The 14,274-nt window shown below is 44.1% G+C and overlaps 1 protein-coding gene across 1 annotated transcript; it reads right to left on the reverse strand.

The window, feature by feature from the left end:
* Positions 1-1,816: 1,816 nt before the first annotated feature.
* On the reverse strand, positions 1,817-13,634 carry HMOX1 (heme oxygenase 1). The gene is made up of 5 exons (XM_069231175.1): positions 13,346-13,634; positions 10,336-10,456; positions 4,515-5,006; positions 3,541-3,649; positions 1,817-2,436 (listed from the first exon to the last, which is right to left on the reverse strand). Exons 1-5 carry the CDS (start codon positions 13,375-13,377, stop codon positions 2,297-2,299), a joined length of 894 nt encoding a protein of 297 aa, XP_069087276.1. The 5' UTR covers positions 13,378-13,634; the 3' UTR covers positions 1,817-2,296.
* Positions 13,635-14,274: the final 640 nt, after the last annotated feature.

Genomic DNA, 14,274 nt, shown 5'->3' on the forward strand with positions numbered 1-14,274 from the left:
AATTTTAACAAATCTTTAATGAACCGTTTAAATGTCCCCTTCAGTCAAAAACAAGTATATTTCTTGACAAACTTAAATAAGAAAAATGTTAAAACAGCAAGAGATTTTGCAGATTGGTTATGTCATTTGAGACGTCCTGAAACTTGGATCATGCCATGTGATCGTGTGATATGTTTGAGCATAGAAGGCACTGAGTAGTATATAAAAATAATTTTCAGATAAATTGTGTTGGTCCTTGCCAAACATGAAATAATTACTTGTTCACCTATAATAATAGTGTGTGTTAACCTATAGCAGGGGATGGGCTGTTATTTCACTACAGTTGGTATAACTGTAATTCAAGTTAATTTTTTACAGATATGGTAAGACTAACAGCAATAAAATTAATTTGATACCTTGTAACTCCTGTATAATATATTGAATGTCATCAGCCAATACGAGTTAGTAGCACTTATGGCCTTCTCCTTCTGGGCTCTAGGAAGTAGCTTCCATCTCGTGTTTGCCCTGAATAGTGTCTGTAGAGACCGAATATATTGTCTTGCGGTTGAACCCGTTTTCATCCCCTGCATTCTGCATAGAAACCCACTAGGGTGACCGCCTCCTTCCATCTCATTACGGACACAAGTTTCAGTCCTAAACATCCGTGTGATCACCTAATGCATTCTTAGTCTTGTAGTTTTGTTTTGCTTTCGTTGAGCTGTTTAGACTAAAATACCTGAAAACAATGATGTGTAGGTGAAAAGTGTCTGCAGTCCTGAAATCTCCGTAATGACCTGGAGTGTGGGGGGGTACCATCCTACCCACCTGGGAGTTATCAGTCTTAGTTTACGTTAGGGTGAGTTCATGCACTGACTGAATCTAAGAGCTATGGTAGGTAGGTATAGTTAAGTGTCATCACAGACAAATCTGCATAAAGCAGCACAAAAACACAGAGTTGCTCAAATTCAGCTTACAAGTCTACCAACCACACACACAATGAAAGAGGGACTAGGGCGCCCTTCAGACATGCCCTTTTTAAGTAAACTTGCAGTGTCAGGATCTCATCCAGTGGACTTTTAATTTGACACTACAGATAAAAGTGAAACTCATATTGGATGCAAAAGGGTGCTTTTAATATCCAGACCCTTACACTGGGTCGAGGGACTGCTCTGTCGGTCTTGTCAAAAAGCTGCTGTGACATTCTGTTAGCAGCAAGAGAGTTTTCCAGCCTTGGAGACTCCAAGTCAAGGCATGAAAAGCTGAAAATCCAGGTGTTTAAGTAGTAGACTTTAATCCTTTCCCCTGCACTCAGTTCAGGCGACGGCATTTTGGCCAAGGTCTTTGCACACAACCTTAACGATGTAAGGAAGTAGCATATGGATCAACAGGTGGGTCTTTTATATGTGCTATTACTCTCCCATGCCCTCAGTCAGTCGTGCCAAACTGGCTTTAAAGTGGGCTGAGAAATCTCACCACCCAATCTGAGGTACGTTTTTAGCAAATAATCTGGTAAACCATCCGGGATCTTCAAGTGCTTTAGGCCACACAATAAACCATCAATCATTTGTGCATACCAAATTTCTATTGAGGGTGCAAACGATCTTGCCTGAAGGTACACAATTAATGGTCATTTTACTGTGACCGACTACAAATCCACACCAAGTGCTCTGCAAAATAGACATATGGGTATACTCTCAGCCATCCCACCACCATCAGCCAGAAAGCTCTTGGATGATGTATCAAGATGTCTCCAGGATAAAGAGTATACTGAAAAGTACAAAGAAGCAACAATTTTGACAACGAATATTTAGAAAGCTCAAATGTTGGTACGTAGAAGTAAAAATAAAGGAAGTTTATTGTGCCACAAAAATCGATATTTATAAATGTGAGTAAACCGTTTCAATTCATAGACCGACCAAAAGCAGTACAGTGATTGGGTTTATTATAAAAGGTTTTCATATTTTTTCAAAGCATTAAAAAAATCACCCAGGTCGTAATTTGGTTAGAAAGACAAAAAAAAATCTAACAATGAATATTAAATAACATTAGATATACATATATATATATTTCTGTATGTACACAACTGTAGAGTTATCCTGCTGGAATGATGAAATGTTCAGTCCACTTGCATTGGGGGATCTGTGGTTCAGATCCCAGGGTTGCTGATGCCTCCTGGGTCCCTGGCTTTGTAACAGTCACGTGGTCTTGCTGCTCAATCAGAGCACGAGTTTGTCTCCCTTTCACACCCTCTTCTCTCAGGAAGATCTGCCCACACTGGCCCTGCACCTCCAGGTCGTGCAGGCAGGTGGATGCAGGCTCAGATGGCGTACATGCAGACAGCTGCTACCACAAGCAGCAAGGCAGCCGCGACAACCCAGCGCAGCGGAGACGTGCCAGAGGCGGACACGCGAGACGAGGGGCCCGTCTTCTCATCCCGGTGAGCGGCCGATCCAGGCCCTGAACCAACAAACGGGGAAAAGGTGATTAGTTAGTTTTTTTGCGGTGATCTCAGTCACGTTTTACAGTTTCATTGGTTTATTAAATATTGGCTTTACATGATTAATTACCACGGTTTACAATTATGGAAGGCAGGGGGCGAGTTAAAATATGCTTTGACAATGGGAGGCTGGTATCATAGGGAAGGCAGCTTTGAAACCAAGATTATCACAGAGAGGAGGCTAACAGGCACAGTCAATTCGCCAAAAGTTTTCTCCTCATTGCTCTGAAAGGTGAAGGAGCGACTCCGGAGACCTCCTACCCACAATTCCCTATCGTTCCATCGAGTGAGTTGCTAGGGTTCTGGGTTAGGCCGTTCTCACCTCAAGGCTTCCGCCAAAATTCCCCCCACCCCCTTTTCCTGGTCACTCGTATGCCCCCTTGTAAGCGCTTTCAGACAACTTTAGGATTGAGTAAAAGTCCTACACAAAAAATCCCGTGTACGAATTGGTCATTTACTGGACACTAAATTTCCTTGCTCTAGAAATTCTGTAATTCACTTTAACGATAATCATAAGCATTTTCTACCCACAGACATTTATCATTGTAGGGTGTTTTTTATTGTGAAATCGGACTTTTTTCCCCACGTTTTAATTCACTCGGTGATGTTTGGGTTCTTGCGAAAGTGATAGTGATGCAATGGAAGCCCACCCAAAAAACACCTGGCAAGTAATCACTCTTTTACATCGGCAACCAGGAACACGGACAGTCAAACGGGACAGTCAGCAGTTCTGACATGTGGTGGAAGAGAACAATGCGCTGCCGGGGCTCGACGCCACTAGTAGGTCAAATTCGAAAACACCTACTAAGGAGCTACATTTTGTGAATCCGTTTACAGACCCAACCCTTAAACATTACTGCCTCTGGGCCGTTTTGTTAGTGTGTGCTCAGTTGCCAGTGTGTTCACGTAGTCCGTAGATGTCCAAGGAACTCTTGTGGTTGACGGGCTCCCTCCCTTCAGCTGCAAGGAAGGTACACACTGCCACATCCCGCAGTGTGTGTAAGCAGCTATATTTGTGTAAGTCTACCTGTTGGCTAGACTAGAGTCTGCTGCCGGGGCCTTACCGTTAGGGACGGCAGAGTGAACTCTCTTGTGCAGCTCGGGTTCTTCCTGAATGAGATGGCCATTTTTCTTTGCCGAGACAGAAACTATCTCCTGGAGCTCTTCAAAAACCTGGAAGTGAGGAGGGAAACGAGAGTGAAACTTGGGGCTAGAGAAGGTGGAGGGTCCAGTCCACCTAACTCATCTCTTAGTAAAATGTCAATGCAAGATCAGAAGAGGGTAGCAGGATTAGGGGCGAGGCACGTCTATAAAGCTCTTCAGGAGGAGGGCTGGGAGCAGTACCACTAGAGGTCAGGCGGGTGATGGTGATGGTGAGCCCCTTAGTGTAGTACTGAGAGAGCTCAGCTGTCAGCAAGAGTGGGAACCTTGTCGCTGTGGTACTGGGAGAGCGAGCTTGATGACCATGAGAAGGGGCCCATAAACTCCAGAGCACGGCTGAGCTCGGCTTGGTGTCTGCAGGTAGAGGTCCATGAGGCTCTAGTACTGAAGGAGCTCACAGGGGTGTCAGCAAGAGTAGGACTTCGGAGGTGTGGTACTGGAAGAGCTCAGCTAGGCATCAGTGATTGGGGTCCGTGAAGCTGTGGCACTGGGAGAGCTAAAGATTTTGTCAGCAAGTGCTGGGCCTGTGTGGCTTTAGCGCTGGGATAACTCGGCTTGGTGTCAGTGAGTGTGGGGATGCATGAGGCAGGGATATGGTAGAACTGAGTTTGGCATCTTTGAGTGTTGGACCCCTGAAGCTGTAACACTTTGTGTCAGTGCGTAGGGGTACATGAGGATTGAATGGATTGAGGCATGAGTGCTGGGAGAACCAGCTTAGTGGGAATCAATCTGGCCAAGGAGGCGGTAAAGCTGGGAAGGCTCAGCTTGGCGTCAGGGATTGCTGGATCAATGAAGTAGAAATGGAGCAGCTCGGCTAGTCAATGATCCTGTGTTCCCCTCCCCTATCACACGCCATTCACCAGTACTCATCACTCACCCCCACGTTAAGCAGGAACGCCTTCTTGGCTTCTTCTAGCACCTTTCCCTTGGTGCTGTCATCCATTTCAATGGCATCCATGCGAGCACGATACAGTTGCTTGAACTTTGTGGCACTGGAAACCCCATCAAATGTGAAGAAGGCCAATCCCTCGCCGGAAGTCGGCAGCTGCAGGGCTTTCTGAGCAATCTTTTTGAGCACCTGACCCCCGGACAAGTCCCCCAAGTAGCGGGTGTATGCATGGGCTACCAGAAGCTGAGGCTCACGCTGGCCTACGTAATGGAGTCTGTCCACGTACTTCCTGGTGGCCTTGGGGCAGGGGATTTCTTGCCTCCACTGTGGTCCATAGAAGTATTCCAGGTCGCGCTCCAGTGCTGCTTTGCGATGCAATTCGGCAGGAAAGTAGACTGGAGCATAACCTGGGTGATTCTTGTTACGCTCAATCTCCTCCTCCAAAGCATCATAGACGAAATACAGGGACGACATCACAAGCTGCAATGGAGATCAAGAGATGAAGGATAGTTGCTAAATTATAAAACACAACAAACAGTAGCAGTTCCTATATGTGGACAACAGCAGCAAGTGAGATCACGAGAAGTGAGGTGGAGGCTTCACCATCTGATACAAAAAGAAGCAGCAGACGATGCACAACAACATCACAAGTGCAACTGAAAACATTAAATGACTGTACACAATATCCGTGTGTAGTAATGTCTTACAAACAATACCCGAGTATAGAAAAGTTATGGGGAGTGCTGAGAGGGCTTATTTGGACAACAGATAGCTAGTACTGTTGGAAATTTCGAAATCTAACATTACAGCAAATACTTTTGTGAATGGTGATGACTCTGTTTCCCTGGGTGACACCACTAATGTGGTTTCTTTTCAGACTCGCATAACACATCGTATCTGAGCAAGTTGATAAAGGAGAAGTCGGTCCCCTCTCCCGTCCAAATAGACATAAACTATGAATCTTGGGGCCTAGATTGTACGGGCCAAACTAGCGAGCTCTTCAGGCCCGAGTGGTCACAAATTTGCACCAATCAAAATGTTAAATGGTTGCTTAATTTAAACGATGCATAATCCAACGTGTGCTTGCTTTAGTTGAACATACTAAGCACGTTTATGATTTAATTTTTCAAACAATTCTACTACCCCTTTACCTACTTGTAAACTATTCACCCCAGCAAACGGAAATCTTGTTTTGTCAAACATCAATAAACAAATAATTTCTTAAAACAACCTGTACCTAAACAAGTCTACTTGTGCAACGAGGCAGCTATTCTACAACAAGACATAATATCTGGTGGACTGGACGCTTAATAACTTACATTGACTGAAAACACTTTGAATGTATAATTAACAAATGGATAAATAAGTAAAAGGCAACATCAATATCAACACCTCATTAGTTAAAGATATAATTTCAGTGTTTGCAAAATATTATTTTAGGCATCCCTGGTCGAGAGCATTATTTCAAGCATTTTTTTGCAGGTAAAGAATATACAGTGTGAACATTTTAGGTATGGCTTTACGGTGCAAATTTTTGCAAGACCTGTTGGTGTCAGTATACAGAAAATTATCTTTTGGCCTTTGGGCAGGGGGTTACTTGCCCCCACTGACATTGTTTTGCTTGGATCAGCCCCCTTAAGCAAATGCTTTGGGATGAGGCCCATCTCATGTTGGAACAGCCCAGAGAAGTGCACATGTCCCACATCATGCTCTTGACTGTTTAGTACCTCTTGGGACGTGGTCCATTGCAATACAGGAGAGACTATTCTACCCTCAATCACACATTCAATTCTTATGTTATATATGCACAGTATATATAAAGAAATCCTTTTTTATTTCAGAAGACTTTTTTCAAAAAATATTTTTGTCAGAACTGGAGTGCAAGCCTTATCTTCAGATGTCCACCATATTGTGTTGAGTACATATTGGGATAGCCTGCCCCCAAGATGGCCAACTTAAGACTTGTGAGATTTTTGACATTTCAGGTGACCCCCATTGAAGTCCGGCTTTATGTTTTCCAAACAGCACGAATGACATCATTTAGCCTAGTCACATCCAAGTGTGCATCAGAAATTGGCAGTACAGAGAGGCAAATCACTCCTCATTGCCTTTTAACTGGTACCCTGGAGAGAAGTAGTGCTCTGCGGAGATTTCGCCTGTTTGTGCAGAACTGTGAACACTGAACCAAATTGGTTCGGGTAAATTCTGATCCTTGGCTTGCTCCTTTATGTGTGCCTGAGAAATCATGTGTATTCACAATACAGTGATTCTATCGGGGAGTTAATCTAGTCACTCATTTACGATGTGTAAATATATATGTGCCATATATACGCACTGTGTCAAGAGGAGCTTGCTATATTAGTGATGAGGTGGTGCAGTGGTTAGTTTTTGCTTTAATGCCAGTATCTTTGTTCTTTTCACTCTAGATGGGGCCAGTATGAATCTTCTTGGCCAGTTGCTTATTCTGTGTATCCGTTTTATTTTTCACTTTCAGAACTACCAGGTGATTATGGAAATCTCACTCACAACAAAATAGCAGCGGCGCTCCATGGGTTCAGTACCCAACTCAAGATTTGCCCAATACCAAAATGGCACCCACTGTCCCAGGAGTAATGAGAGAAGGGTAGGAATTTCTGCCCTGTAGTAGTTCTGAGTTCACCATAGTGCTCCCACGGTGCATTATCTGACAGCCCCAACCAGAAGCAAGCCAACAAGTGGTATGTGGACAATGTTAGTTTAATATTTATAAGGACAAAACAAAATCACCTTCGAGATCGAGGCCTAAGTTTCAACAGAGTTATGGAGTTCTGGCTGACTGGAGAGGAAGGAAGTGATTGTGCAACAGATCCATGTATCTAACTAACAGTGTCTCTCGGACAAGAAAGGAAGCTGGAAAGTCCCCGGTGCTTAGCTCTGAAATATGCATGCAAAATGTTATAATTGGCGTATTTTCTACTATTTTATTTTTGGTCAAATGTTTCACCTCATTATTAAAAGTCAAACAATTAAACATATCATTCAAAAACAATAAAGTAACCAGTTAACATTTGCAAAGAATCTGCCACCATGTTGCACTGTGTGCCGCTTTTTTTAAGTAACTTGATTTTGTTGAGCAATAAACAAAATTATTTTCTTTTGAAATCTGCAAATTGTGCATTAGACAGTGGATTGCGTGGCAAGCAAGCCAAATCTAAAACTGGGTGGAAAATGCAGTGGCACCAGAATAGCGTATCTTCAGTGGTCCTGCACTTACTATATGTTTCATAGTTCCCTAATGGGGGTTAGCGTCCACTTGGATAAATGTGTTCTGACACTCTGTAGAACACTTCAACCTTGAGAGGAGCAAAGATGCCCCCCTCCATGTTTAAAGGACATCTCCAAACCTAACACACCTCACATAGAATAAACCACATAGGTCAATCTACAACAAACACCCTTTCCAAACAGGCACTCCAAAATGTGCCTAGAACCCCTCGCAAAACGCTGCACTTCGTGACTTTGTCATGTGTATGAAGCTATATATAAATGATGCAATGCAATACATATTTCTTGCTTGAAGTCCAACATCTCTTACAGAGGGGCACCTCCATAGGGGCAGAGGAGCATCACCCCCGCCTGAAGCAGCAGCTGCAAACCGTTTCCCAAAGAAAGATCATAAACTATGATTTTTGGGGGGAAAAGTGGGTGGGGTGACGTGCACCGGGGGGAGTGCTAAGCTAACCCCTACAGAGCGCATGCATGTTTGGCCGGCCAAACACACATGCGCACAGGGCTCTCTGCTGGAGAGAGCCTGCACAAGCTCCCAGACTGCCTGGGAGTATCCAGCCAGGGTGCTCCCAGCCAATCCTGACTCTGCTCTAAGTAGCGTCAGGATTGACGCAGGGCAGGCTGAGAGCCTGTGCCTACAGCACCAGCGAGACGGGAGGACGCAGAGGAGCGGCACGGGTGCCAAGGGTGTTTTTTTAAAAATTTAATTTAATTCTCCCCTCAGAACCCCATTGCGCGCCGCCCCTTTCAGTCAGCACGAGCCGGGACTGATCTCTTAAGTGTTCTTTTAATGTTATGTACTGCGTGCAGCCTTCGGCTCGGGCATTTACTGCGGGAGCCGGCCTTTAATAGCCGGTAGAGCCCGCTACGGCGGGTTCTAAGGCTATCTTAGAACATTCTACCTTCTAGTGGCGGAATGATCAAATAGCTTTATAGCTCACTGTAGCTGGGCTATTCCAGCCATTAAAGGCCGGCTTTCCTGTTAAAGGCCGTATAGCACGCCATGGCAGGCTATAAAGCTATACCAACCAAAGAGATAGTGTAAACATTAGAATTATGTCACTCAGGTATTTTTATTGTGAATTACACGCATATGAAAGTACAAAATCAAGCAGACTTGTATGTTGCCCTACACGACCTTTTCACTGTTAAACAGTTATTGATAAATAATTGTGTTTAAAGCTTAATTATAATTGAGATTGTTTGTAATTGCTAAAATATTCCATGTAAAGGTGCATATTTATCTTGTTTTGTGTTGTATTTGCTTATTTATATTATTTTAATTATTTACTATTAATTACAATTAATTACTATTTATTACTCGTGTTTATCAATTAAATTGGGGTTGTAAGCATTGCATATAAATTATTTGTCGTTAATCTGTTGCAAATACATTACTGTAATCCTTACCACTTATGTCATAAAACCCAATTAAGCACCCCAATATAATTGTTAAAGCTAGGAATAACATATCTAAGATATTTTGGTTTTAGGAACAGGAAGTTCTACTAATTCACTTTATGAAATCAGTCACCCCTCAACTGACTTCGAATAGTTTATTTTCCTTTAACAAAGTGTAACTAGGGCCATGTAAAACTTCAATTACACTTATGTCATTTGTGGTATTTCCTATTACGAAACGTTTCCGAAAAATCCCAAAAGGACAGTTTTGCACACATCTTGATGCAGGTTCCTGCTCCAGCAGTGAACTGTTGGTTGGAGCAGAAATTGACTTGCTGGTAACATTTTCTCCTTTAACCAGTTCCCTTTCTGTTATCTAGTGTGACTTTTGAACGTGGGGAATGTCGGCCCACGCGTTCAATTTTTACTTGCATTAGCCCGAAGTATATTTCGCTACAGCATATAACATTTTGCATAATTTTCCAAACCTTTTTAGTGATTTGAAAAATAATAGAACTAAGCCGTTCTGTAGCTTCTACAAACTTTTCTTCACATTCAACAACATACATTTTTGATAGAAATGGGGCCGTAGCTAGTAAACCTGTGAAAGGCAATCTAAAGTTTTTGGTACGTGGTTCAGAATGGGAAGTAGACTCTTCTGTGACATATTCGCCTCTCAGTGTAGTATGCCTTATCCTGTTGTACGGTTATAAATATTTCACAAGCATGATCACTGGAAACCTTTGCTGCAGTTTAAGTGCAGACAGATGTGTCTCGTGCTGTAGCTGAGTGGGAGTACACGGGCTGTTTGCATGTACAGAAACTTAAGTGGCTCTGTAAGCACAAGTCTCCAGCTCAAGAATCTTTGGCATTACGACTTTATATTTCTTTAGGTCTCCACAGACAGATTCAGACAATACAAAATAGGCCAACCAATTGCTCTTACTTTTAAAATAATCTAGAGAACGTATATAGTACTGGAGTTTATGTAGTATAAACAGGATTACAAGTAGAATGCAAAGCTACAGCATGACTTGGGTGAGCTACTAAAGAAACCTGAAGAGTGAGAGATGGGTTCATATGCACAAAACTACAGTGTCGTCATCTTAGGTGTGAATTGTCACGTCGTCGTATAACGTACCTTAAATTCATGGAGCGACACCTGTCCTTTCTGGAAGTTTCTCATGAACTCGGTGTCCTCTGCTTGCTGGTGCACTTCCTTCGTCGCCTCTTTTAGGGCTTCGGACAGGTCACCCATGGCGCTGAGGAGAGAAGAGGTCAGAGGTTACGCTGTGAGCGTGCATGTGACGTTACGCCGCTCTCTGGGGCACATGCAGTGTGTGTGGCTGGGTTTGGTGTTACATTCGCCCAGGTGCACTTTCCAGGCGCTGCTGCATATTATATTACAATCATTTCACCTGTGCATGTACTCACGAGGCAGCATGTGATGCTATACTGCTCTGGTGCATGTACATACACTGTGAGGCGTGAGATATTACACTGCCCCCTGGTGAAACTTTACAGCGAGCCTGTGTGTGATATTCCACTGCCCTCTGGACATTAACACTCAGGTTGCACTCCGCCGGCATATGTACACCGTGAGGCTGCATGAGGGTGATACAAAACTTCCCGTGCGGCAGTATGTGATACTGCACACACTTTGAGTGTACATGTGGTATTTTATAGCTCCCTGGAGCTTGTGCACTGGAAGGCAGTGTGCAGTACTACACTGTCCTTTTGGTGCGTGTATTGAAAGGCTACGTGTGATAGTATACTCCTCCCCCACCCCCGTGCATGCACATTCAGCGTCACGTGGCATGTAACATTACCGTCACCTCTAGTGCGTCGGTATCTTAACGCTGCATGAGATATAGCACCTCAGCCAACACGCTGACGTGGCAGCCTGCGACCGACCACGGAGGTACCCCTTCACTGACGCCACTGTAAGAAGTACCTCGAGCTCTACACCGACTATCGCACATCCTTCAATCACAGACTGCAATATACCACAGACAGCCCAGTACCAACTGCCCCTCGGCATCTAGAGCAGAGCTAGGGCAAAGGTACACGTGTGCCCTATTGCGGGGTCAGGACACTTACCAGGTGGGGGCGTCGCTACGATAACTTTAATGCAGGCAGCCGTTACAGTGTTGCACCGCAAACAGCCAGAACTGTGGGCCAGAGTCAAGAAATGCCATAAACAGCATTGTCGCCAAGGCAAAGCAAGCGCCCAAATGGCAAAATATAATTTTCATTTGGTATCTAAAAATACTTGCACTGGAGCAGCCTGTTAGCATATGTGGCAGAGAGGTTTGCTTTTCCCAGGAGGTTATACAAGACAAGAGACCCACAGTGGAGATCAACAATTGCGAAAAAATAAAAAAAAACACTCTATGGCAGACGATCTCAACCTGTACCCCAAGACAGTGAAACCTCATCTTTCAGACCTATGCTGTCCGTCTTTTAGTTTAGAAAGGATTTCTAGACCCGTCACCTCAAGCAACAACTTAATCAAAGAACCTAAAAATATTGTCACCCAGCCAGGGTTGGTGCTACATTAATACGACTGTTTGTCAGTTTGCTTGAGGCGCTACCACCCATAGGCACAAGAGGGCACTACAATCGAGCAATTGACACAGTTTTGAGAGAACACTGAGTGCCCGAAGGGCAAAAAATAATTTTATCTGAAGATTTAATAATCTTTGCACGGGATCTGACTGCAGAAAGCACTCCATTCAAGCATATGGCACGAAAACCCTATTTTACAGTTGATTTGTGAAGTCATAATGCCTGCTGCCAGCATCCCATGTGAAAGACATGTCAGGGACCTTTGTTGTAGCTGCCTTTTAAACAACAAAAACGAGAACTGGCCTAGTCTTCTTATAAAGTTTTCCAAAATAAACAGCGATCAGCAGAAAGATATTCATGGCAAAGTGTTAATTTTTTTATACACCGAGCTCACTACAAGAAAAAATATCCGTTTGTTAGTGCTCATTCTGAGCTAAAGTCTTTTATTTAAAATCTGACTTTAAACTGCTTCTAATGTGATTTTGCAACAAATTGCTAACTGATTTTTAGTGTGCTTAATTTTGCACCACCAATTCTGCTTTTATTCTTCATGTCTGCAACAGTACTATCTGTTACACATTAAGGTGCAAGGCACAGAACAGAGGGTTTAAACTTTGTTAGAAGGGTAATGGTGTGACCAGGTATTGTGAGGAATAAAATACGTTATACCATATGTTAAGGATATTGCGGGGCACCCCCTAGTTCCATGTCCTTATAAGGAAACACTGCCTTTAGTCTCCCTCTTCTATACGGTCACAGAACTCCTATATGATTTCCAATATCCTTGTGAAGTGTGGCAGGGGGTACTTTATCTTTCATATCCGGCACCCTTCCATCAACCCTGAAGACTCAGAACCTTGCACACGCACTACACTTTGAGCTCACACACACGCTTTTGACAACATTAGGGCAGTCACGTCGGCTTTCATATAGCGTCTGTTACCAGGGCCACCAGGATTGCACAATTCTGCGGCTGCTGCCTTTTTTTTACCTTAGTTATGGGTTTGCCTTCTTTGCCACATAATCCTTCATCTGCTGCACAGTCTGCAGATTTTTAACAATTGTTGTTTCAAACGGATCAAAAGTTACTAAAAACACAGCGACACGTTCTTGTGCACTGGAAGGCCCTTTGCAAAGACTGACTGGTCATCTTTAAGTTGCTTGTTGCTGCGTTTGGCTATTAAATTGGTTCTAATACATGGACATGTTTCCCCATTAGTGTTAACATGTGTGCAAATATCAACATTATTCAGTAACACTATCACAAAATGTGCCGCAATACGCCACCTAATTTGCCCTTTGTCGCCGCACAATTCAGTCAACTCTGCCGCATAATTCCAATACCCCTGCCTATTTTCAGTGCTCCAAATGTTTCGAAGCGCCCCGTTGTTTGTAGGGGATGGGGTGCGAGGTCCACGATGATGAAATATTCTCCATAAACACATACCTCCAATTTTTACAGTTCACCAACACACTAGAACTAGTTCGAAAGAAAGCGTCAGGAAAGAGGAGGTAGGAGAAAAGGAGGGCCGATTTAGAGTGAAGGCAGAGGGTAGGCTAGTCTTCCGCCCATTGTCACTCACCTGTGAGAGCGGGGGCTCTGTGTCGAGGTCATGTCGGCAGCCGTCTCTCTAGTGATCGCTTTGCAAACTCTGGGCGGTCACGATCACCAGTTCACGTGCGCTCTGGTCGACTCTCGCTGGAGACTGTTCTGGCCACTAAAAGACCGCTGGCCACTGATCTCACTGCAGACTGCCCTGGTCAGTGTTCACAGTACAGTGTGCCTCGGTCACCACAGGCAGCTGCTCACTGCACAACGCCCTGATTACTGCCTTTCTCTCTGTGTGCTTTCCGCAGCAGTCCTTTGTCTCTGCCCACACAGCCCTCTGCAGTGATTTTATGCCTCCTCGGGCTGTCACGTGAGACCTGAAACAAAAGTTGCTGATATCTGCCTTTGAGCTTGAGATTGCTCCAGAGCTGAGTGTTCACTTGGGGCTGAGGGGAGCGGGAGGGGGCTCAGAGTGACACAGCACTGAAAACAGGAAGCTCACGCGCGGAACTGCCCGGAAAAAGGGGGGAGTGGGAAACGGTGGGGGTAGGACCTCAGGGTCAGGACAGAGTGAGCGTGAGAGTGATTGAGACCCGAATCCGAACTGCCAGGGACAATAAGGAGCCATTAGACTGACATAGTTGAAAAGGAAACATGCCTGAGGAAGAAAGAGACAGACCAAGTTAGGCAGTATGCAAGTGACATAATCGTGTGTGATATCGCATGTAGAATTAATTACATGAAGTGGCATCACAACATATGACCTCACAGGAAGTGACATCACAAGGAATGGCATCAGTCTGAAGACCTCACACATATGTTTAACAGGTCTATTGTGAGTACATTTGAGCGCATTACAATATTTAACAAATTAGATTGTGCATTAGGGTTGTGCCAAAAAAGTGACGCAACTCTGACGCAAAATCTGGGCCTCAATTTATACATTTTTTTTTTTTAAACCTT

Source organism: Pleurodeles waltl, chromosome 4_2, assembly GCF_031143425.1.
Source record: "Pleurodeles waltl isolate 20211129_DDA chromosome 4_2, aPleWal1.hap1.20221129, whole genome shotgun sequence".
Classification (NCBI taxonomy): Eukaryota; Metazoa; Chordata; class Amphibia; order Caudata; family Salamandridae; genus Pleurodeles; species Pleurodeles waltl.